The sequence below is a fragment of the Leptonychotes weddellii genome, chromosome 4 (assembly GCF_054177405.1).
Source record: "Leptonychotes weddellii isolate Sample4059 chromosome 4, ASM5417740v2, whole genome shotgun sequence".
NCBI lineage: Eukaryota > Metazoa > Chordata > Mammalia > Carnivora > Phocidae > Leptonychotes > Leptonychotes weddellii.
Genome location: NC_138372.1, coordinates 1,599,965 through 1,624,845, shown reverse-complemented (window position 1 = coordinate 1,624,845; position 24,881 = coordinate 1,599,965). Strand labels below are relative to the sequence as shown.

General features: G+C 60.8%; 1 protein-coding gene across 1 annotated transcript in view; it reads right to left on the bottom strand.

Moving 5' to 3' along the window:
• PRDM16 (PR/SET domain 16) overlaps nt 1-24,881 on the bottom strand; it is a 287,340-nt gene that overhangs the window by 180,910 nt on the left and 81,549 nt on the right. Inside the window, exon 2 of the mRNA XM_081816813.1 lies at nt 7,764-8,113. Within this exon, the coding sequence (XP_081672939.1) occupies nt 7,764-8,113 (350 nt within the window). The remainder of the gene's footprint in view (nt 1-7,763; nt 8,114-24,881) is intronic.

The window sequence follows — 24,881 nt, the reverse complement described above, 5'->3', positions numbered from 1 at the left end:
TTGAACCCCCTTGGATGGGGGAGCCGTGGCCGGGCCATCACCCACCGGGCATGGCAGGGGCATGGGGTGTCCACGTGGGCTGGGGGCATGGGGGAAGGGGTCGGCTGAGTCCCTGCCCTGGCATAAGCAGGCTACATGAACCACGGGGGCACCCAGCAGGGCACCGAATCTGATCACAGACCCCTATGCCAACCTACTGTGAGACCCTGCGTGACCTCCCCCCACCACCCAGGGCTTCGGGCTCCCACCTGCACCGTGAGAGCAAGAACGGTGGTGCCCCCAGGGCTTTCCAGGCATGAAGCAGTGGCTGTCCCAGCCACAGCCACGGGAGGGGCCCACTATACGGGGGTGAGAGCCTCCTCCTATACGGCAGGTGAGGGCCTCACCTGCCACCCTGAGCTCAAGCTGGTGACGCTGGGGCGGCCAGGCTCCCCTCTGTCCCCTGCTCACGGGGACAGCCCCCTTGGTTACCCCACCCCCACTCTTTGTACAGGGCCTTGACAAGCTCTGTGGTCAAGAAAGGCTCTGTTGCTACCTGTCCTCACACCTGCAGGAAAATGTTTCTCTAGAGTCCCAGGGGTCAGGGGAGGGAGGCACATGGAGGCAGGAGCAGCAAATTCAAAGTAAGCCCCTCCTTCCCCAGGACTTGGGTCCAGAAGGGACTCCTCCAAGTGCCCTGGCTCCCATGGCTAGTTAGGGTGCATATTCCCAGGGACCGCCGAATCTGCATTTTGAAAGTGCCCTGGAGGATGCTCAGCACAACAGCTTGGACCCAAGCCCGAGGTGAGCAGGGTGGGGCGTGTGCCCCTCCCTGGCCTCGTTCAGGGCTAAAACAAAACCTTGTGTGCAAAGGGTGATCCAGACCATGCCTCAGAGGCCGACCGGCTGGGCGGGTCCTGCCGCGAGGCTCCCGCCTGGACGCATCTCAGCCCCAGCCGGGCCCGGGGCGCTCAGGGGCAACGGCCGAATCCTGACCCCAAGGCTCTGTCTGGGGTCTGGAGACTTCCACATAAGCAGCAGGGCCCCCTGAGGGGTGGTGGTTATAACACCGTGCCAGGCCCCCTGCCGCCCACGGGGCTGGGAGGTGGGATCCCTTTACAGACGGCAGAAGGAGGGCCGGGCGTAGAAAGAGCATTGTGTGGACAGCGTGCCGCACACAGTGGGTACCCAGTGACCACGGGCCCTCCCCCTGGTCTGGACGCCCAGCCACACAGCAGCGGCCAGGTCAGCCCGCCCCGGCCTCGCCAGTCCTGCCCAGCACAGAGGGCCTTTGTCACCTTCCCTCCGTGTACCATCCCCTATTTTCCTGGAGGAGAGAGAGAGAGATGGGAGGGAGGTGACAGAGCACTCGACTCTCCGGTCGTGGCCTTCGGAGACGGCAGGAAGGGCTGAGCCAGGGCCCCATGGGAACGGGCTGCCGAGCAGAGCAGAGGGGAAGCCAGCCTCCCCTCTACCCCGTCTCCCGCCCTCTTCCTTCTGACAACCCGTCAGGATTTTCCACGGTGCTGCTTCCCAAGCAAGCCTTTCCAGAGCAGGGGTGGGCTTGGTTGTCGCTGGTGTGTGTGTGTGAGAGAGAGAGAGATGCACAGGGCAAAATACCATTTAAGAAGTTGGTATTCGGGGACGTCTCTCAAATATGAAAAGAAAATATTTATTTCCTTTTTCGCTTGTGAATCAGAATGCTCTATTTAAAGAAAGTACCCTCTGCTGGATTGTGGCTGAGTTATTACCCCTTAAGGAAATAAAAGAGAACACTATCAGGGAGGTATTCTTAGTCATTCTCTCCCCTTTTTTCTGAAATTCCTTATATACCCGCGCCTCAGAGCCGGGCCTAAGATAGTGCAGAATCCCATGGCATTCTTGGGCTGGAAACCTCTGGACCCGATGTCACGGTGCTTGGGGGTGATGGCTTGGGGTGTGTGCCGAGTGGCTCCTGGAGAGCGAGGAGTCCACGAGTGGGGTTCTGGGCATGCACACTGAGGCCATGCCCTGTTCCCACGGGACGCGGCCTCGCGGATCCAGATGCCATCGGCCGGCCCAGGGACAGGCCCCAAACGCATGACTGTCTAGGTGTTCCCGAGCAGTGTGAGCACCCACTGAGCCACGTGCTTATGACTTCCAGAATGTACGGTGTGCCTCCTAACACATTCAGAAAGTCACTGGGGGAGAAATAGCTGCCATGTATATCAGCCTAAAATAAAACCCCAGGCCGCCCAGACAGAGTGGAAAGCATCAGGGGTGAGTCAGTGCCAGGCAGGGGACAGCAAAGCAGGAAGGTTCTGAGACTCCTGGGGCCGGGGGGTGGGATGCTGTGCCCGATGGTGCCCAGTGCGCACAGAGAAAGGACGGCCGAGACTTGGGCCGAGAATACTGCATTCGAACACTTAACCCGTGAGGCTCTCAGAGAGGCGGGGGGCCACGGAGCGGGCCTGAACAGTGTGGGCCGCTGCCCCCCTCCCCGGCGCCCACGTGGCCACACCTCTTACCCCACGGCCATGGCCAGAATGCCGAGAGTAACACACAGTGAGACCGTCTTAAGAGCCACCCCAGCGGGGCACGCATCGGCGTCTGCTCCAGCGTGAGAGCCGCACGGAGGAGGCTCAGGCGTGGCCCCCGCACGGGGGTGTGTGTGAGCAGGTGTGCGTGGGCACGCGTGGGCCGCAGGGAGCGCGGACGCCTCCCCCGGTGGGCGGGGGGTGGCCCCCGGGGAGAGCTGGCCTCGGGAACAGCAGCAAGCAGCGTCTGCTCAGTACCCACATGCTCCTGGCGACCCATCCCCAGCGGCCCCTCCCATGCCTCTCTGGACCCCCCCGTGCAACAGGGTGGCAGTTTTTGGAGACCCTCTGCCTGCCAGAGCTGCCAACTCCAGGCAGGGTGGACAGGGTGCCTCCTGCCCTCGGAGGCCGGGGACCCAGTCTAGGACTTTCAGCAAAATCCAAAGGTGCGTGTGCACGCGTCTGTGGGTGTGCGTGTGTGCATATGCACGTGTGTGTGTGCACGTCTGCGTGCACATGCAGGTGTATACGCGTCTGTGTGCACATGTGTGTCTGTGTGCATGCGTGCATATGCGGGAGCACGTGTGCGTGTGTGAGCACGTGGTCTGGTTAGCAGCTGGATGTGGAGGAACGAGGCGAAGGTGTTTGAGGCGAGGGTGAATGCCAGAGCAGAAGAAGGAAAAGAGGTTCTGCAGAGACCCTGGATCTGAGGGGGAGATGGAGGCCTCAGGCCGGGGGCCACGTGGTTGCAGCCCTGGGGTGTCTGTGTGACTCCCCGGCCACGCACGGCCTGGCCAGTGAGAAGCCAGGGTGCAAGGCCACCGACCCCAGGACGCGTGGCCTCCAGCCTGTGGGCGGGGAAGGCTTCCCGGTAGTTGGAGAAGCTAGTTCTCGGCTCTTGTGTGTGTGTGTCCCAGCGCCTCAGAAAGCCCTCTGGGAGACTCCGTCCTGGCGATGTGAGAGGCTGGACAGCCACCACAGTGGACAGCCCGGGACCCACTGGGCTTCATGGCCAGCCCATACTCTGGACCAAAATTAGACCTCCAAACTTCTTCTCATGCTAAGGATGCTCAGCGGCTACCTCGGAAAAGAAAGCATTGCTTTTCTAAAATACATGTAGGTGGGCAAGCCTGGACACGTAGAGACGTAGCTTCCTCTGAACCCCAGGCCTTTCTCCAGGGGTGTGTGTTCTGGATCGTAACATACTCTTAAATTTACAGAAATTTCTCAGCATCCGAGAGTGCGGGGCTGGGTGGGAGCCTTCGCCTAGCCTGGCGACTCTGGGTGTCCCGGGAGCGTGTGGTCCGCTGGGGGCGGGGGGTCCTGGCCCTCAGCAAAGCCTTGCAGCAGGGCCCCGGGGAGCTCGGGGGAGGGGGCTTGGGGGCCGTGAGATGGGACAGTGGCAGTCCCGGCAGCCTGAGGCCTCGGAGCTGCTCTCCCCTGTGACCCCAGAGCTTCCCATATAGCCCGGCCCAGACACAGCTTGTTTGTTGATTGAACAAATGATCACGCATATTACTATTCAGAAACTAAAGCCAAGGGATGAGGTAATCCACTTGAGTGAATTCTGCAGATAAATGAAACCCCCTCAGTTCACGTTAACATTTTCCACCAGCTTCTCAAACAGAGGCAGACACATTCATTCAACAGCTGATGTTGGAGCGCCCGTTACAGGCCGGGCGAGGCGCTGGGTGCCGGAGAAGCTGCCCTCAGCGGGCTCTCTGGGGGAGACGCGCCCTCAAGGAGGAAGCAAACCGAGTGTGGGCACTGTCAGGGTGAAACCTGCTCCTGCCGCCTCCCTCCGGGGCCCCGCACGATGCTCCCCACCCACTGCAGGCCCGGAATCCGGGGCAGGTGGCACTTCCGAGGAGCCCACTCCCTCTGGGCTGTCCCTCACAGCCAGCTCTTAATTAGCAAAATAAGTAGCACGATGATAAATGTCATGATTTACTCAACAAATGATCAAAATCATTGTTTTTTCAGACCCCAGGGCAATCAAATGCAATCACGGGGTGATTTATTCTGGGCAGAGTGAGTGGTGGCTGCGTCAGCCGGCGGGCTGCGTCTGGGCAGAGGGGGGCCGGGAGTTTGGGTATCTTCCCAGACAGGGGGACAGACCGCCACCCTCTGAGATGGATCCTGGGGGGCCGTGTCCACACAGCCCACCCTCCCGTCTTGCCACCAGGCTGGCCAGGTCCGGGGTGCCGGGGACCCGCCTGACGTGGGAGTCTCTTCCTGGTGTTCCCCAAAGCAGCGAGGAGAAGGAGGTTCAGAGTCACCGACTGTCTGACGCACATGTGGGAGGGAGGAGCCGCGTGGGGACGGTGGGAAGGATGCATAATGAGCAAACTACACTACAAAAAGAGAAAAGAAAACAGGACCGTTTTCTGGAATGGTCCAGAACAAGAATTATGCTCTCAGGGTAGAAAGAGAATGGTTTCCATGGTGTCCCCAAATGACAGTAAGAATAACCTATTTGACCTTGATTTTAAACCAGTGTCTGGCCCCCAGACTCAGCCCTCCAGGAGAAGCCAGGCTCCCGAGCACGGACTGGCCACAGACCTGCTGCTGTCCGCCCTCGGGGTGCAGACCGTCCTGGATCCTCCGTGGATCTCCTTTGTCATCTTTGCTAACATGTCATCACTGCTTCTTCCTCAGGAAAGGAATAGTGGGTCAATTGCAGTGAAATCAAATTGCCCTGATTTATAATACTTAATTGCCAGTGTGAGCGCAAGCAATTACACATCCGAAACTCGGAGCGTCCCAAGATGATACGCTCCCCTGCGCTGTCCCTGGGCCCTGCCTCTGACCATCCCGGGTCTGGCCGGCGTCCCCTGCGGACGCGACCCTCCAGCGCTGACGATCTCTGCATCCCAGTGTCTCACGAGTGCACTGCCAACCCGCAGACGGCATCTTCGCAGGACCGCGGCCCTGGGGTCTGCCGTGGTTCAAGTGCCTTATTAGCATTCATGACTCGGGGGCTCCCCAGAGGCCCCTCTCCTGTCCAGAATCACAGAAAGACCCAGGATCCCCCCCAGGCTCGGGCCCTGTTTGCAAAGGCAAGGACAGGGCCTAACTGTGAAGGGGCAGCCGAGCTGCCGGTCCTGCCAGAGGAAGGCACAAAACAGTGGGAACCCGCAATCATCTGTCTGCGGGGACACATGGGAAATCCAGCAAGGCGCTCACTTACAAGGGACGACGGGTGGTTTTCCTGCCCCAAAGGCCGAAACTGAGGTCCGGGGAGCCAGAAAAAAAATGCCTAGACCTTATTTATTTTAGGCAAAAGTGAGTCTGCCCTGAGTTTTCAGGGTGCCCACCTCCTCCCTTCTCTCCTGCATTCGGGGGAGGCGGAGGCTTCCAGCCCAATTCGGCATCGGTCCTCGGTCGCAAGGACAGCACCACAGCGGCTCAGACCCCGTGTGACGGAAGGCCACAAAGCCCAAAGGCGGGTCACAGAGGCAGGTCCCCGGTGCCCGAGCTCACGAGGAAAGCAAAGTCAGCCGAGATAATGTCGGGGTGCGTCTGGAACACTGAGGACGTTGGGTTGTGAGCAAATATTCCTAAGTGCTGGCATGAAAGGCAGCTGTGAGGTCACGACCACGGAACAAAGGCCACTGCAGACATGGGAGGCGCGCCGTGGAGGAGAACGTTCCCTCACATATGCAGAGAATAAACAATGTGCAAAGTCAACAGGCACCGGGCAGATCCTAGTGACAGCCGGAACCAGCCCTGGCACCGAGCGAGCTGAAGCGATACGGACCATTTCTTGAGAAAAAGAGCAAACAGAAACTTTTATCGGGTCAGACAAGCACAAAGTTGCCTCAAGGTCATCCAAAGCGTTACCTCTGGGGTTCGCATACCCTCTGCCCTCTGCAGGCCGCCTGCTAATTACACAGTGCACATCTCTCTGAGCGTGTCGACAAACACCCTTAAACCCCTCTCTCGAACAGCCGGGTGGGGGGACAGGACAGGTCGAGTCTGCAAAAGGCTCTCCTTGGTCCCCTGAGGGGCGACCCCATGAGCCACGAAAGAGCCACGTGCCCACAGAGCCACGGGGATTTCAAACTCCTTTGCTACCCACCGCACCCTGCTCCCAGGCCCCTGGCTGCTCTGCTCTGAGGGTGACCCCGACCTTGAGCGGCACACACCCGTCGGCCACCTCCAGACAGCAGGGGACACACTGGATCTCACCACAGGGGTTCTGGCCTTCCCATCCCTTCATCCATCTGGTCAGCCCACCTCTCGCCTAAACCCTCAAAGCCCTGGGCTTTCAGCTGGCGCCCCATGTCCCCGGCGTCCACACCCCACATGCCGCCATGGGCCACATCCCCTCGCCACACAGGGCCCTCTTCCCTCCTTGGACACTTCGCCCCTTCCTAGAGCTGACCTCCAGCAAGCACTTTTGGAAGTTGTGAAATGCCCAGAAGGAATCTGGGTTTGCATCTGCATTTTCTGCCCAGGCAGGGTCTCTGCCAAAAATACCACCAAGCATTGGCTGTATGAGGCTGGAAGAACAGCCAGGGCAGCGGCGAGAACACTTCCATGGGGCTTGTGGTCCCCACGAAGACCACCTCTCAAGACCCCCAAACCCTTGATGGGTGCTCGGGGACAGTGGCACTCCTCAGCTAGCGGGCCCTCCCCCTCCTGACCGCAGAGAGGGGCTCCAGAACCGTCAGCCAGGCCCAGGTTGTTAGGGAAATCTAAGCCGCAGGATGCCCCTCCCTGGCAGGATGAGAAGTGGGGGCTCCTCTTAGAGAGCCGGCTGGCCAGGGCACGGTGGGCGGGGGGCTCTGGCATGCACGTGCAGGGGGCGTCTGGGGGCAGCAAGGTCACCAGGCATGTTTTACGAGATGCCCCACCCCCATTACAGGAGGTAGGCCCCCATCTGCAGAAGTGTTCCCCAGAGTAGAGACTCCTGTTCCGGGACATTCCATTAATCTGCACGGTTCTGCAGAGACTGCAGCCTTAGCACCTAAGACCCAGACGGGGAGCACGGGTGTTTTAAGACATGAGCTCATTAAAGACACATTTCCGGGAAGAGAGCAGGCCTAGCCTATGGGGGCTGACAGGCGCCCACGAGGACCGCTGATGTTTGCTGAGTCGCGTCATGCAAGCTGCAGGACCAAATAAGCCTGGGAAATGTGACATTCGAGCGCTCTCTCCGACCGAGCCTCCCGCCTCGGGCAGCGCTGCTCAGCCCGGCTTTATAAATAGATTGAACACAAGATAAATGGCCGTGATCAATCACGCTCACACGGGAATGCTCACCTCCCATCCAAAGTCTGCCTCCTTCCACGTGGCCCGGGGTGCCCCCATGTAAGGGCCAAACCTCGCCCCGATTTCCATCCTCTTCTTGGCCCAGATCCCCAGGCCTGCCCCTGGGATGGAGGACTCTCGGAGCTCAAAGTCTGGCGGGATGGGAATGTCCTCAGGAATGTAGACGGGGGCTTCGTACGGCGAGCCCTCCTTGGGGGTGAAGTCCTCGCTGGTGGGGAAGGGGGACGGCGGCCCCATGGGGATGGGGGATACGACGCTGTCCTCTGTCTCGTACTCCGCGCTCTCGCCAGCCAGCAGGTCCGGGTCGGGCTCATGCATGTTATTTACAATGTCGCCGTCACCTGAAGGAGACAAGGCAGTGTCAAGCTTCTGTGGCTCGCCCTCCCCTGTGCATGACACGTGGGGACCACCTGGGACATGGGGCAGAATGGGGACCGAGGGCGCCGACCGCCACCCCCTGCCCGGAAGACATGCCCTTTGCTCCGTATTCCAGGGACGTGGGGAAGCGGGGTTCAGAACCTCCACAGGGTTGTGTGGCTCCGCAAGGCCCCACGTGGCCCCCCAAGGACCTGTGGGCCCCTTCTGCTTTAGGAAAGCAAGGAGAGGAGATGCCCACGCTCCATGAGTTTGGGAACAGTGGGGAGAGCCGTCAGAGAGGGCACCCTACCCAGGGCCGGTAGTGAAATAGTCTCTCCAGAACCACTCCGGTTTGTGTCTGGCGTTGGAAATTAGGGGGGACATGTCTCAGATTCTTGGGAGGACTCAGGATTTGGATTAGTATGAAATCTGCTCCAACACCTGGGCAGCCCTCGGCGTCTTGGTGGGGGCCAGGGGGACAGGTTCCTGAGCTCCTGATGACCTAAGGGCCAGTTAAGACAGAGGTTTGCTGAGGTCACAAATGTGGGGTTCGCGGGGATGCAGGTCACTGGGTCTGAGGTCTGGTGCAGGCCTCTCTTTGGGGTCCATCCTAGGAGACGGTTGGTGCCAAGATACGGCTACCTGGACGTGCGCCAGGCCTGAGGCACAGGGGAGGCCGAGAGATGTGGGCCGAGGGAGGAATGGGGGGGCAAGGAGTAGCTGGTCAGCCAGGAAAGCAGCTCTGCCCAGAGGAACGGGAAGCGGGCACCCAGACAGCTGGGAGTCCCCAAGGGCACGACGACCCCTTGTCCATCCACAGACAGATAAACAGATGCGTCGGTCCACACAGCGGACTGCTACTCAGCGTGGACACCCCCTCACCTCGCTGTGGCGCAGAAGCACCTGGACGCTCGGAGAAGGGCGCCGGCGCGCTCGGTACACGGGAAGTGTCCAGAAAAGCAAGGCCAAGAGACGGAACTCATGCCGTGGCTGCTGGGGCCTGGGAGGGAGGGGCCCCGGGAGTGACTGAGTATCGGGCATGGGTCTCCTCTAGGGAAGGAAATGTTCCGGACGGAGAGGGAGGTGTTGGTCGCACACCTGCGTGAAGGTGCCAAATGAGCTGTCCCGTTCGAAAGCTGAACTTGTACGTTACACGACCGTGGATCGTGCGGCGCCGAAACGGGGAGGTCAGCGAAGGGCGCCCACTGACCTCCGACCTGGACCTTTCTGCCCAAGTCCCTTATGCACTGGCCTGAAACCGGGGACAGGGACCCTGCCCCCGGGCCCCTCCCTGCCCCCCTCTGCCCCGGCGTGGGGCCTGGGGACGCTTGAGCACAGGAGAAATGACTTCAGAGTCCTCACGCCAGTGCAAACAGATCTGCTGAGAAGTAACAAAATGTTTTCTTTCAAAAGAAACCAAAGTCTTGGAAAAAAAAAAAAAATCATGGGGATAACACTTATTTAATTTAGCAGCATTCAGAGAAGTAATTATTATGTTTTACGTGGCCAACGGTTCCCTTCTAATTGACTCGTAGGCTCCTTTCAAAAATGCGACAACAGAAGGGCAGCTATGGTTCTCTTGGCCAGAAAGATCCAAGTCGTTAGGTTTGAAAGAACACCCCCATAAACCTTCCCGGCGACCGTGCACAGCATAAAGGTAAATTGGAAGGGGGGGTAATTAATATGCCGCCTCATTATCTGGAACTGGTAAATGCACGAGGCTCACACACAGAATCAGGTTGGGAGCCCCCTCCCCATGCGCTTCGGGGTGCGATGCCTTTGCCTTCCAGGACAATTAGGATCTGCTAGCGCAGAAAGCGGGGAGGGGTCCCCATCCTGTGCATATTCATCTCAGGGCTCTTTGGGGGCTTTTTTTTTTCCTGTTTGAATTCTACTTCCCAAAACTCCTCACCTACTGGAGGAAAACCAAGGCTTTAAGGGCATGTTTAATTTACTGGCCAAGCAAACAGTTTAGGAGAGAAAGGTGGTGTTTCCTGTTGATTAAAGGCAGGCAGTGCGCGGCTGGCCTCCCACCCCCGGTGGGCACAGGGGTTAAGTGATTGCCTAAAGCCACTGGGAGAAGCCGGGTCTCCATTCCGCGGCCCCCGCTGTTGCGGGGGGGAGCTCTTCTTTCACCGGTGGGGTGAGGAGACCTCATCAGTGTGTGGGAGACATTTGGAGAAAATGAGGTGCCGCAAACAGCCCGAGGCCCTGGAGAAAGCCGCAAGCTGCTTGGGGCCGCCGGAGCCTTCCGGGCAGACCCGCACAACTTGCCCAGCTCCCCAGGGTCCCCGAGCAACCAGAGAGGCGGGATCAGAAGAGCATCCTTCCTCAGCCCTGCGCTCCAGCCAGGAGCCCCTCTTGCCCTGGGCGAAGCGGGCATGTACAGGGAGTGGGCATCATTTTCCCCAGGCCCCCAGGACCGCCGGCACATTCCAGCCGGCACTCTCTCGAAAGTCAGGATGCAGAGCCAAGAACAGGAGCTTTTTATGACTTTGGAAATATAGGCTGTGCAATCGTGTGTTGTTTACTTGTAGGGAGAGCTGAGGTCCTTTATTTGGGTTTTGTGGTAATTTCAGGCTAAGGGTTCATGACTGAGTCCATCGTTCCTAAAAATTCTTTTGGGAGACTTACTAAAAAATCATAAAAGCAGGGAGGAGAGGAGAGGGAGCCTGGAGCTGGTGAGCCAGCGGAGCCGTCCTGAGCCGTGGCCACGGGGCACCTGCTGCAGGTCAGCGGCCCCGCCGGGTCCCTGAGCTCTTGGGAACTTCGTGCTGAAACCCCGTGTGGAGGCCTGTCACGTGCTGCTCGATGTATGAACAACGGACACTCGGTCTCAGAAAATGGGTCAGAGAAGTGAAGAAACCTAGCTGCTCCCTGGGTCTGGATCACACCGGCTGGGAGCCACCACATCCTCGGTCCCAACCTGCTCTGGGTCCCACCCAAACCCTGAGTTTAGGGCTCGGTCTCTTCCAGCCCCACAGTGGGAGCCTTGTGCGCCCCCTGCCCTATTGGTAGCAAATTACATCTGATCGGAAGGCCCCCCCCCCCCATCTAAACATCAAACCAGCAGCCAGGATGTCGGGGTCTGGAGAGAGAGAGACGAGAGAGACAGCCCCCAGTCAGGACCGTGCCCAGCCCGCCAGTCCCTCCTAGGCTGTCCCCTGCCCTGGCGGCAGAAGCAGCACCTGGAGGACGGTGATCAGCAGGGTGAAGACCACTGGCCCCCGAACCTGCAGCTCCGCCGGGTCTTACACGGAGGAGTGGGCGGACTGGAGCCCTGCCCTTGGCTGGGGGCGGGAGGGAATTCCTCTGGGTCCATGCGTGGTTTGCTCCAGTCCTGCCTCCCGTGTGCCGCGAGGAGCCAGAAACCTGCCGGCGCCTCTGGCAGGGTCGCTGCGCCGTGTGGGGTTCGGCGGGGCCGAGGCCTGGGGGGTGAGTGTGCGTGCGTGGGCTGCGCCAGGGAGGCACCTCTGGGTGGGAGGGCTCGGCTGCCCTCTGCATGGACACCCCTGAGAAGCGAAAGCCTCCGCGTGTGGCTCCGGAGCCCAGGAACTGAGGCCGCCTTCCTCTTCCTCCCACAAGGCAGAAGGACGGTGCTCCGGCCCCGGGCTGCCCCCACCGTGGTCCCGAAAGAACCTCACAGGGGCATCCTGATGCCGGCCTGCAATGTCACTGTGACCTTGGGAATGGTGATATTGCCCACCCGCCCGGCGAGGGATGACAGAAAGCCCTGCCCGCGCGCCCTGTCCAGGGCCCTGGACCGCTCTCCTTGGGCTCACTGCCCTCCAGAACACCCCTTCTTTGCCCCAGGGCTTTCTGCCTCTGGACGCCTGACGTGGCCTGCCTCAGCCCTCGGGGCCGCTCACACCACTACTGGACACCGGGCCCCGGGGCCCCAAGCCCCCGTCCCTTGTGCCCAGAGAGCCACCGGCCCAGCTCTGTGGCCCACCCGCCGGGCACGCCGGCTCCTGGGACACAGGGAGGCACACCGAGTGGGCACCGGGTGCCGGCTGCTTCCGGCCACTTCCATGAGTTCGCTCCTGGAAACTGCGGGGTCGAGGAGAAGGAAGATGAGCGAGAACTCCTGAAGAGAGGACTGCATATTGAGGGTGACCCCAGGGCCCGTTATAGATGGGTGCTCATGGGTGGAGTGGGGAGGCGGGAGGTTATCGGAGGACCAGGCGAGGGAGGCACCTTTAGGGGCCGGGGTGCCTGCGGCCCTGCATCGAGGCTGCGGGGCTGCCTGCACCTGAGGGGTGCGCTGTGTCGGGACCCTACCCCGTGTGCGTGTCGGGGCCGCAGGGCTGCCCTTCTCTGTGTTTGTTCTTACAACTGTGTGTGAATCTACGGTGATTTCAGTTACAATCTCTATTAAAAGAGCACCTACTTTGAAAAATACCCATTCTTTATTGCACCCATGTGCACAGTGACAGTTCCTCCGGCTCTGGCGGTTTCCACGAGAACACGTTTAATTACTCTCTTCTGTCTGCCCCCCCGAGGGGGGGGCTTTCAAACCACAAAACCAGCCTCTGAGGCTGACAACTGGTGTCCCCAGTGAACTCGAGAAACACCAGGGACCTCTTGCTCACAAGGGCACAAACGGGCCTGGTGGCAGCATGTCAACCAAACCACAGGGAGGGTCCCCGAGACGAGCTAGGCCGAGAGCAGGGAGGCGGGTGTGGACCGCCCAGCAGCCTTGCCCCTGGTTCCCCCCCTTGCCCTTAACTCTCTGGGCTTCGGAAGAAAGCAGAAAAGGTGGTGCCGATTGCCCAGGACTGGGGAGCCCCATTATCTTCACACTTGGTGTGGACAGTGGTGCCAGGTGGGGCTGGGACAGGGGACGCCCGCGAGGTGCCCAGCGCCCGGCCCTGCGAGTGAGCCCCTGAAATCTGCCCCTTCTCCCCTTCAGGCCCAACACCCTCCTGCCCTAATGCCCCCCCGATAAACTCTCAGGGGCAGATCCACCGGGAGACCGTGCCCAACGGCATGTCCGTCCGCCTGTTCCCCAGGGTTGAGATGGACTCGATACCATGCATGTCTCAGAAGACTGGGCCTTATCAGAACACGGTGCCACGGTGATTTGGAAATGTTAATTCTTACAAACCCGTGAGATACCGCCATTCTCGTTCCGGTCAGGAGCACTGACCCCACCTTCATGAGGTCCTCAGGGGGTGGCAGACGCGGCTGGTGAGTGGGAGCTAAAGGCGGTCCCTGGATCCACCCCCAATCTGGGCGCTTCTGGGAGGCTTCCAGTTGGACTCCTCGGACCCCGAAATTCTGATGGAAGTGCCCTGTGGCATCTCCAGAGGGGCCCCGGGGGAGTGGGCAGGCCGGTAGCATGGACAGGGGATCGTGGGCAGAGCTCGGGAAACGTAAAAGGGACCCCTGCATCCCCCGACCCTATTGTCAGTGCCCTGAGGTGGGCCTGCTCGGCTGCCCTATCGGCCCCATCAGCGGTGGGAGGAGGGGGGCACGCCCTCCTTGCTGCAGAGCTGCCCACTTTACAGATGGGGAAACAGAGGCACACAGAGGTGAGGCAGGCTGAAGCCCACGCCGCGAGCTGCTGTGCTCCTACACCCTTCCCAGCCCTGTTTGGGGGGCACTGGGGCTATGGGTCACGCCACAGCCACCAGGGCAGAAACCCCAGAACAGGGGAGAATATGCGTGCAGGAAACTATCTGGTTACTTTCAAAGCCAGGCCTGGCGGGGGAGCTCCGACCAGGCTGGTGTTGGCCGGGCCTCGCCCAGAACCCCGCACAGAGCCTCCGTCCCCCGAACGCGCTCACTGAGATGCCGCCTTTCCTCTCCGGAGGAAGAGACAAGGGTCTTTCAGAAACAAAACGGGTGGGCGACCTGGGGTCTAACGGGAAGCGCATCCTTGTCCAGTTTTCTTTTCTGCTTCACTGCCTCTCATCCCCGTCGCTTGGGGTTAGAGACAGAAGTGAACGTGCTGTACTTTGGAAGATGGGAGAATGCCCTGAGGAGGGTCTGACGTGATGACAGGCCGGCTGGCGGCCCCTGGTGGGCCCAGCCTCAGGGGACCAGCAGCTCGGCCCACAGACCCCCACCCAGTGAGAACCCGTGGGGCGTCACCTCGGGGTCTGCGTCAAAACAAAGTGCCCTCCACTGATCTGATGATGACCCTCACGTGGGCACCCATGTCCCCCAGTGGGGGAGAAGAGATCACGGGGAGAGAGGGGAGAGGTTGCCATGACCCCCGGGAGCCGAGCAGCTCAGGACCGGACCTCGTGTGCTGACCTCTTCTGATGGCCTGGGCGTCCTGTGGTGAACCCCATCCAGGCCCTGCAGGGTCAGCGTGTCATCTTCCCTGCAGATCTGGGGTGGATGGCGCTGCCCAGCCTCGCCCTGGGGTGTCACCTGCTCTCTGGCTGCCGCCTGGGGTGGGGTCCACCCTGCGCTCTGCAGCCGGCTCATGGAGCCCACAGAGCCCACGAAGGGAACCGTCCCGGTCATCCTACAGAGGCCCCGTTGCTTGCTCGGCCCTCAGAGCTGATGGAGCCTCCTCCTGTGCTCATCCTCAGAGGAGGAACCCCAACGGCCTGGCCTGGGCAGCCCCTCCGCTCATCAGCCGGCCCCCCAGGCTGAGGTGTACAGTGGGATAAACATGCCCTCCTTGAGCAGGTGACACCGCGCTCGAGGTGAGTGGTATGATGTCCAGGCCTGGACCCAGCCGGCTCTCCGGAGCTCCGGGCTGCCCAAATGTCTCTTCAAGAACACATTTGAGGCTAAACATGGGGACAGACATCCTCCCTGGCTGGATGCACCAGCTCGGTCCAGGTGCTCTCGAACATTCCTGGAGCCCCGTGAGGCATGGCGGCGGGCCCTCAGCCGGGAGCGCTCCCCCAGCAAGTCTGCACCCAGAGGTTCGTGGCTGCCTGCTCAGAGGAGCAATGGTCTCTCGTGGGCAGACCAAATGGGCCTCCTGGCAAAGCTGCACGACCCTGGGTCTGACGGTGCCAGACACAAGGACACGGGGGGCCCGGGGCTGAGTGGACACTTGACTCAAAAGGAACCAGATTCACATTGAACTTCAATGAACTGGAAACCAGTCTAAGATCTTGCCCCTGGTCTGAAGAAGCCCAGGTGTATTTAGGAGGCAAGGGCAGACCTGAAACGAGGTGGGCGAGGGGGTCAGTGGCTCCGGCGAGTGGGGGGTCAGCCCAGAAGGGCTGAAACAATAGGAACGCATATGTGGGCAGATAGGGTTTAACACGGAGGGGGGGGGTCACATCTCCTTAAAACATCGGAAGGTTTCCAGAAATCTGGACCAGTATCTGTCCACACGGCCCTGACTCACTCACCCCTGACCCACTTCCAACAAGCCCACAAACTTGCCACGTGAGTTCGGGAGGGTCCTCGCACTTCTGGTAACCCGTCTGGTCCCAGGGGAAGAGATACGGTGCCCATGCTTTTCCCTCGGACACACTTAAGGAAGAAGTGGCAGTTGACAGTCACCCGTGTCCCCGCAGAGCCCTGTCCAGGCCGGCTCTGGAAGCACCGGGGAGCTGCAGGGGCACCTGCTCAGAGCCCTGTCCTCTCCTTGGTTCTGCAGCCTGTGGGCAGCCGTGGGCACCGGAGGCAGTTTGCCCCACGGGGTCGCGCAGGCTGCTCGGTGCTGACTGGGCCCAGGGATCACGCAGCAGCTCTGCTCTTGATTTAGGGGAGGTGGAACTGAGACGTCTCCCACTTCGTACCTCAGGGCAGGAAAGTTCAGGGAGTGAGTACTTTCTCTGGCCACACTGGCAGCCGGGGCCCAGTCCTGATTCTAAAGCTCTCAGACACACAACTACCCAACCCCAAGGTTCCAGCTCCCATGAGAACACACCTGAAAAAGAGTCCTGGCATTTAGTGATGGCCTTCTTCATGTCCCCTGGAAGATATACAGGAAATGAATGGATAAACTGTTGGATGGAGGGATGAATGGGTGGGTGGGTGGAAAGATGAGTGGGCAGACGGATGGATGGACGAATGGACTGCTGGATGGATGGGCTGGTGGACGGGTGGATGGATGGATGGACAGATGGGTACATGGATAAATGGGTGGATGGATGAGTAGGTGGATGGGGGGATGGATGGGTGAATGGGTGGATGGATGGATGGATGGATGGGTGGATAGATGGATGGAAGGATGGTTGGATGGGTAGATGGATGTACAATGGATGGGTGGGTGGATGGTGGGTGGATGTGTGGGTGGGTGGATGGATGGATGGGTGGACGGGGTGGACGGGTGGGTGGATGGATGTGAGGACCATCCTGAGGACAATTCTTAACAGGAAAATGTAGAAGGCAGGAATCCTCATTGCTTCCTTCCCTGAGGATGGACCCCATTGACATGACTCTGTGGCTCTTCTTCCCCCATTTGACTGATTAGTTAATCTGGGATGAGTACCTGGTTTGCTCCACCCAGCCCCCACCTTGGGAAGGGGGCCAGTTTCTCTATTGCTCCTTCAGGGCTGCCCTCCCTCCACCCACATGAAGTTGCCTGCCTGGTCTAGCATTCCAGGGGTGGGGCGACCATTCATTCCGAGCCTGCCTGGCCCTCACAATCGGCGGCGCGGTCCACCTGCACCTTTCTGGAGAACTAAGGTGAGGCTTAGCTCTCATCTTCTGACTCTTACTTCTCCGACCAGGCAGGGAGGAGTACTGTGTCCCGGGCCCCTCAGAGACCCCAGAAAGTGCCCCTGGGGTTTCAGAGCCTGTCAGGTGGCCCACCATCCCGCCCACCGCTGGAAGGGGAAGGAGGAGGGATGGAGAGGCGTGCACTCATTCAAGCTGGTCTAAGTGGAGGATTTCTGTGCAGGTTTGTCTCTGTGAGGGCAGCCATTTGGGGAGAAGCCCCCTCCTCTGCGGAAGGGGTCTTGGGACTGCAGACCCACTTCCGGAAACGGTTCGCTGGGAAGGGAAGCGGGAGCCGAGGGTTCTGTCTGGCCAGCGTTGTGCTGTCCCCGCAGCCCCGGGCCCCGGCGTTGGGACGACCCTGCCTCCAGGAATGCCCCCACCAGGAGCCGCCGCCCCCCGGGGCCACCTCCCAACCCGGCCGCCTCAAGCCCGCGGCTTATTGGCATTCCCCTCGCCGCACGGCTGCCGAGCGGGGGCGGGGGTGCAATGGCTCCTAACACGGCAGATTAATAGCGCCGAGAAAAGACGTTTCTGCAAACATGCTAAATATTAATAATAATCAATTGTCATTTATATTCTCCAACCCACGCCCGGGACCTTGCCCACAGGGACCGGAGGGCGACGAGCCCCAGCTGCAGGGCGGATGGCAGAATTGTCATTAGGGCCCGCGAGCGCCTGGGATGGCGCCTGGCTCACCGCCCTCTGCAAGCCGCACCTGCACGGAAACCTCCCCACAAAGGGGGGGCTTCCTGCCTCGTCTCCGCAGTCCAGAGGCATGGCGACCTCTTGACCTGGCCACCTTTTGGCAGGCTCTTCTTTCATCCCAAACACTAAGTGAGCCAGGGACGGCCCGCGGGGCTGCCTCCTCTTTGGAATGAGGTCGGAACAGCTCAGTGGTCTCCACTGCCTCCCACATCCCGCCCAGGATGTCACAAGGATGGGGCAGCTCCCGACTGTGTGAGTTGAAATGGGTCTCCCCAAAGACATGTTTTGTCCTGACTCAGGTCCCGTGAAAGGGGCCTCGTCTGGAGATGTGGTCTGTGCAGGTTAGGATGAGGGCACCGGGTGGTTCTCGTCCAACGTGACTGGTGCCCTTAAAGAGGAGACACATGCGCGAGGTGGCCGTGGGACCACAGAGGCCCCCAGTTTATGGTACTTTTTACAACAGTCCCGGGGAGTGGCCTGGGGGCCGCCATCCCCCGCTCCCAGGCCCCCTGTGTCCTTCCTCTGCCACAGCTCCATGAAGCGGGTACGGCCTGCCCATTCTTCAGGTGAGGAAACCGACCCTCTAGGGGGACACAGGGCCCAGCCGAGCCCCTTTGCTGGAGATGGAGCCTGAGCAGCGGTCCTCAGAGCTGGGACGCCGGGCATCCTGCGAGCGGGTCTCCAAGCTGCGGCCAAAGCTCCAGGTCAGACCATCCTCCGCAGGGCCCAGCCTGTGGCTGCCAGAGGCCCTCGTGGATCCAGAAGGGGAGCAAAGGGGCTCCTCCCGCCCCACCATGCACAGGAGCAGACGGGGTCCTGCAAGGGCTTTGCCCGCCGCACCACCTGCCCCCTCCCGGGCCCTCCTCAGCTCATGCCCGCAGCCAGGCCTGGGTGCCCGGGGGCCGCCTGCCCAGACGGAGCACCGGGAGCCCACTGCCCGCCACGCCCCTCCCCGGCCCCCGAGCCCAGACTACCTGGCCTTGCTGAAGGGTCCGCAGCCCAGACCACCTGGCCTTGCTGAAGGCGAGTGCATTATTCTAAGACGATTATTTATCCGTGCAATGCTCTAGGGACCGTGCTGCTCCCGTTTCAAGCCCCCACCCCTCTTTCCTCACTGCCTCCATCGCCCCGGGCAGGCGCTGAATGGCTCGCGATGCACTGTAATTTCTATCAAGGTTCGTTCCTGGTACGAAGCCTCTTTGTTTCAGAGAGATGTGATTTGGCCTTTTTTCTTCCTCTCCTTTATTCCTTGGTTAATACACCACTTCCCCGAGCCCTGGGGGCAGCGAGGTAGCCCACGGATTGCTCAAATCTGTCTGTTTTTCTTCTAAATCACAGCCAAGTCTCCCCGGTCACCCGCGCTAAGCACTGCGTGAGCCAGCGCCCAAGCAGGGGTGTTCTCCCAGAGCCCTCACGTCGGCACTGCTGATGCCCCAGAGGGGACCCCGGCCGGCAAGACCCCCTCGGACACCAAGGGAGGTTGGCCCCAGACACCAGTTCCCTATGCAACCTGACATCTGGCTACAGCAAGGGTACTTTTTAAAAATTGTGGTAAAGGACACGTAACATTTACCGTTTTTACCATTTTAAGTGCACAGTTCAGGGGCATTAAGTACGTCCACACTGCACAACCATCACACCGTCTGTCTCCAGAACCCTCCCATCTTCCCAAACAGAGAGTCTGTCCCCGTGAAACACTCACTCCCCCTCCCCGCCCCCACCCCCTGGCGCCCACCCTCTCCTTTCTGTCCCCGAGTCTGACTTCTTTAATGCTCTAGGGTTTGTCCTTCTCTTTCCGGTTTATTTCGCTGAACGCTCTCGAGGTCCCCACGCCACAGCAGGTGCCGCTTCCCCTTCCTTCGGGAGGCTGAGGAACATTCCACCGTGGGGACGGACCGCGCTTGCACACCCAGCCGTGTGCTGCTGGACACCCAGGCCGCTTCCCCGTCTCGGCTCCCGTGGATGACGCCGCTGCAAGCCTCCGAGCAGGTGTGCGTTCGGCACCAGCGAAACCCGCCCCGGCCTCTTCCCCCAAGGGGAGCGAGGCCCCATCGACGGCCCCGCGGCCAGGTCCGGCGCGCCCTCCCTCCTCGTCCCAGCTGGTTCTGCAGACCCGTACACACGGTGGGCTCTTCCGCGGGCCCGCGGAGGCTGTCTGGACGTGGTCCCTCCCGTACAAGAGGGCTACTCCCAGCCTGTCGGGAGTTTCAAGGCGACGACGCACCGCGCAGCGAACACAGGCAGCACCAGCCACCAGCACGACCCTCAGCGCCCCTGGGGCTCCGTCCTCACCGAGCACCCCGCCAGCCTGGGCTCTGAGGGTTGTGGTAGTGACAGGACCCAGTGCCGTTCCCTCCCCTGGAAGCTGCCTGGGGCTCTTCCCGTGCTCAGCCTGGGGTGCTGAGGCCCAGGCCCGAGGAGTCCTGGGTTCCCCAGACGGAGGAAGAGGGGGAGGAGCCCAGGAGTCAGTTCAGCCCGGGACTCCCGACTCTCACAAACACTTGGGATTTTGCAGACCCAGAAGCCCTAACAGGGTGCCGAGGGAACGAGCCAAGCTGGGGACGGCCGCACCTGCTGGTGGCAGGCGGGCGGGGTGCGGACGGTTTGGGGGTACGCGGCTGAGGTCCCCGTGGGGGGTTCTGCAGGCTGGGCCCAGGAGCTGCCCCTGCAGGGGACATCCCCTGGGCACGCCGCAGGGAGAGGACGTGTTCTACCCGTTCTGTTCGCTGCTTTGCTTTCCCTCCCTGTGCGGGCACCAGTGTGGAAGAACGGGTTAACACTGGGCAAACACCCCCAACAACCGCCACCAAACTATTTATAGACATATTTATCTCTCCAGTTCCTACCAACTGGGCCTGTGGCTGCCATTCACAGGCCGAAGCAAGTCACGCCGCAAGTAAACAAATGTTGCCCTGAAATAAAAATCACAAGAGGAAGAAAGCCGCTCCGGGGCGCTTGCCTCCACCCGGAAGGCCCGGGTGAGGGGTGGGGTGCTGGTGGGCCTGGGGTGCCCTCGGGGCGAGGGCGGTGGGGGAGGAGAGGTGGGCCCTGTTGGAGGCACCAGCAGCCAGAGCTTTGGGAGGCGAAGCACCTTCTCGTTGGGCCTCCACCCCAGCAGGGCAGGTCTGCACCCCCACAGCCGTGGCCGCTCAGAATGACACCCAGTGTTGGCACACAGTGGCAGAGGGCTCTGCCGCGTCCACTCGCCCCCAGCCCTGGAGATGCGAGAGGTGGGCGTGGGTCCTCCCCACTCCTTCCCCTCTCTCGGGGCCCCCTCGGCTCCCTGGGCTGCCTTGGTCCCCAGCAAAGCAGGAGCGCGGGGGTTGCGCAGCCCGGGACTCTCAGAGGCAGATCCCGCGGTTTGGGAAGAGGGTCAGAGCCACCTGCTGCCCCCCAGGGGAGTGGTGCCTTCTTGTGCCTCAGCTCTCGAGGGGCCGGGAGGACCCTCCCAGCTGCACTGACCGGGCACCTCGGCTCCCTCCCTGATGCTGCCTAGACACGGGACTGCAGACAGGAGGGGTGAGCAATCAGCTGGGGGACCCCCACACTCCACGCCAGAAAGCAATGGGCAGCCTCACCCCCTGCAGACGTGGGCGAGCCTCCCACTGGCCCCCAGGCCAGAGCAGCCCCCAGCTGCCGCCACCGGTGGCCGGCACCCACCCTGGCCCTCCAGCTGCATTTTGCCCTAATAAAGACATTTCTAGTTTTAACCATCAAATAAAGTGCTGAAGTCCGCCAAGCTCGTCCCGGCTCAGCCACTCTGTACCTTCATTTAGCAGGCCAGTGGCGAGAAAAAAAAAGAAAGAAAGAAAGAAAGAAAAAAATTCATTAATTTTTATTAACAGGGAGAGCCATTTGCTCCCTGTGACAATATTTGACTTGTCGAAATGATTTTCACCTCTGCCATGAGGTGGGCGCTCCCCACATACATCACCCGATTACTCGGAGCGCGCCGGCCACAGTCATTAGGCAGTGAATTAACGACAATCCCCAGCACTATTAATCACCTTGACAAAGGCGTTAGCTTGCTGCTGACCCGAGCGCGGCCGGCCCGGGACCGGGAGCCAGAGGAGAGGCCCGCTGCTCCGAGAGGCGCCAGGGGCTGGAGCCGACGCCGGTTCCTTCCCTTCCTTCCCCCGAAGATCCGACGCCGGCCGGAGGGCGCCAAGAGCTGGCACAGCAGCATGGTGGCATGGTGGGCACGGTGGGACCCGAGGTTTGCTTCCTTGCTTATCTGGTTCGTTGTCACTCTCCTGGTCCAGGGAGTGAACAGCATCCATGTGCCGGCCGGGAAGGAGGCGCCAGTGGTCTTACCAATAACCCTAGGGGCAAGGCCCAGGGATATCCCCATTGCACGGATCGGGAAACTGAGGCACAGCCAAGCCCTGGCCTGCCCCAGGTGGTAGTCTGGGGACGCACAGCGCTGGGCCTGGAATCCCGTCTACCAGGCCCCTGCTCTGGGCTCTGAGCCCCGTGGAAACGTCTCCCGGCCCCGATGTCCCCAAGAAAGCCGCCGGTGAGTCGGCTTCAGTCAAGTAAACAGGGTGTTTCCTTTGGCTCTTGACCAGCTTCACGAGAACATTTTCTAGCTGCACATACTCAGAACGCGAGGCCTACGTGGGCAGATCTCGGGAGTCTGACGTCGTGAAGCCCAGCTTCTCCCGAAGTCCCAGATCTGTGTGTCTTGTCGATAAGGGCGAGCGGGAAATCTGCACGCAGTGCGGGAGGTGGCCCGCCGCGTAGCGTGGAGGACAACGAGGACACCGTGTCCACACTCACTGCAGGTGGGCGGGGCGCCGCAGGCCGGCTCTGGGGGTCTCTGGCTTAGCGCAACAGCTCATCCGTTGTGGTCGGAGAGCCCCGGGCAGCCACCTTGCTGTCCCGCGGACTGTCTCATTGGCGTAGCTGGAACCCCGGGGGCTCGCTCACCAGGAGGGTTTCCCGGGCTCTGCTCCTGCAGCGTCTCTGTGGACAGGAGCCATGGGGCCCCCACCAGGTTCTTGTGGGGACCAGTGTCGGTACGTCCACAGAGCACTTGACACGGGGCAGGGCAGGCAGCAGGTGGCCCAGTCATGTCAGCCCCCCCACCGGGGTCCCCACGGTGCCCTGACACCACCCTCACCACGTTGGCATATTAGTCCAATTAATTGTCTCTACATTTTCAACCAATTTCTTCCCATTAACCCGGCCTTAGGATCTGCATCTCAGCCCTGTCTAACCCAGAGTTTGAAAGCACGCGGGTGGGGGAGGAGAGGGAAGAACTCCGCACCCATTTGTCTTCTTTCTCGGGGCTTCTCATTGTTTATGCCTCAGCAAATCTCCTAACTTCCTCATTAGCAGCTAATTTACAAGTCTGCGATCTTCCCACCTGTTCCCGCTCCATGGCTCTGGCGCGGTGGCGGGACTGGAAATGGCCACTTGCTCACTGTGCCGGGCTGCTGCCGTGGCCCGCAGCAGGTGGGCGGGGGCGCGGGGGAGGGCAGAGCAGGTCCCCCTCCCTGCCTCCATCGCGGTGCGGAGAAGGTCCCCCCGGCCGCCCCTGAGCTCTCATGTGCCCCTGGGGACAAGCAGGGAACTGACCTACTTCTGCCTCCAGCCAGGGCCTGTCCCTAAACCTGCTCCCCGACACCGGCCCACGGCTCTGATCCACAGCCCCGATCCACGGCTCCGATCCAAGGCCCCGATCCACGGCTCCGATCCACGGCCCTGATCCACGGCCCAGGCACTGAACTCCCAGAGAACTGGGAGAACTCTGGATCTGCTGATTGCTGACTGGCGGGCTGGCTTTGGATGGGGTCAATTTTAGAAGTTCCTCTCACATCAAAGCTTCTCACGCAGACGGGGGACCAGGGACGGGGGCCTTCACCTCCTCCTTCCTTTTCTCTTGATAACGTCCTTGAACATCCCCTTCTCACGCTTGCTGTTGGTCGTGGTCACAGTGGGGTATAGACCACACTGACGGAGCCCTCACTGGCTGCCGGCAGTTCGCTCTAAGTCTCAGGAGTCCTTCCGACCAGGGAGGCAGGACTGAGCGGTGGTTTAGAGGACAGTGTTCAATCGTACGGGACAGCGTCGGGCTGTGTGTTGCTGTGTGTTCTCAGGCGAGTGTCTTGAGGTCTCTGGGCCTCCTGGCAACCTCCGCATAGAAGGCGACAAGGACGCCTGCTAAGGGCTTCCAGGAGCACAAGACAGCCCACACACGGTGGGCTTCTAAGCACCCTGGGCTCATAGTTAGCACCCAAAACGTTTGGCCTGGTGACCATCCCACATCACAGCTGAGGCCTGAGTTCACTCACAGAGGCCAAGAACACAGCCCGAGCTGCACCTCCCACGGGCACCCACCTCCCCGCAACCACCAGGAGGCTCTGGCCAGGGCCTGGCTGTGAGCGGGGCCACCGGCTCCTAGCCACGCACAGGAAGCTTCTCTCCAAGAGCACTTTCTCACTCGAGAAGGCCACGGGCCATTCATGAAACGCTGTCCCAGGGCTGTACCCTTGCAAAGACCCCATTTAATGGGAGCGCTGACCGACGGGAGACTTACAAGGGAAGTCAGGTGCCTGGCAACACATTGAACCGGGCCTGCCATGGGGGCTCATTCTCCTTTTCAGAATTATCCAAGGTGTTCCTACACAACTCCGGAGCGTGCTCGCCACCAGGAGACACCTGGCCCGTGGCACCCGGCGTGGCAACCTCGGCGTGGTGTCCGCCACTGGCCACACGAGGAGAGCCAGCCGCCCGGCTTCCTAGCAGAGTTCTCTGGGAGCTGTTTCTTGTTACTTACTTGCATCAATTTGATTTTCTCTGCTTAAGTGGAAGGCTATGGGAAAAGCTGGGCTTGGAAATCCATGATTTCCTGGCAGTTAATGAATTTCAGCCAAACGGAAAGCAAGGTGAGCTTCCAGTGTAGCCCTCAGACCCAGACGCAGGAAGGGCCAGGGGCTACGGGGGGCTCTACCCTGCCGTCCTGACACCCCCTTCCATGCCCACAAAAGCCCCTCTCTGAGGCCTTCTCAACTTGCATTTTGCTAAGCATTCAGTAATGTGGGGGGTGTAGCCATGGGGAAAGGAGGCTGCATCCCCATCCCTGAGCCCAGTGAACCCCTATTCCCGTGTCCAGGTGGGTCCCTGTCCCTGAGCCCAGTGAACCCCTATTCCTGTGTCCAAGTGGGTCCCCGTCCCTGAGCCCAGTGAACCCCTATTCCTGTGTCCAGGTGGGTTCCTATCCCTGAGCCCCGGTGAACCCCTATTCCAGGTGGGCCCCATCTCTGAGCCCAGTGAACCCCTATTCCTGTGTCCAGGTGGGTTCCTATCCCTGAGCCCTGGTGAACCCCTATTCCAGGTGGGTCCCCATCTCTGAGCCCAGTGAACCCCTATTCCTGTGTCCAGGTGGGTCCCCATCCCTGA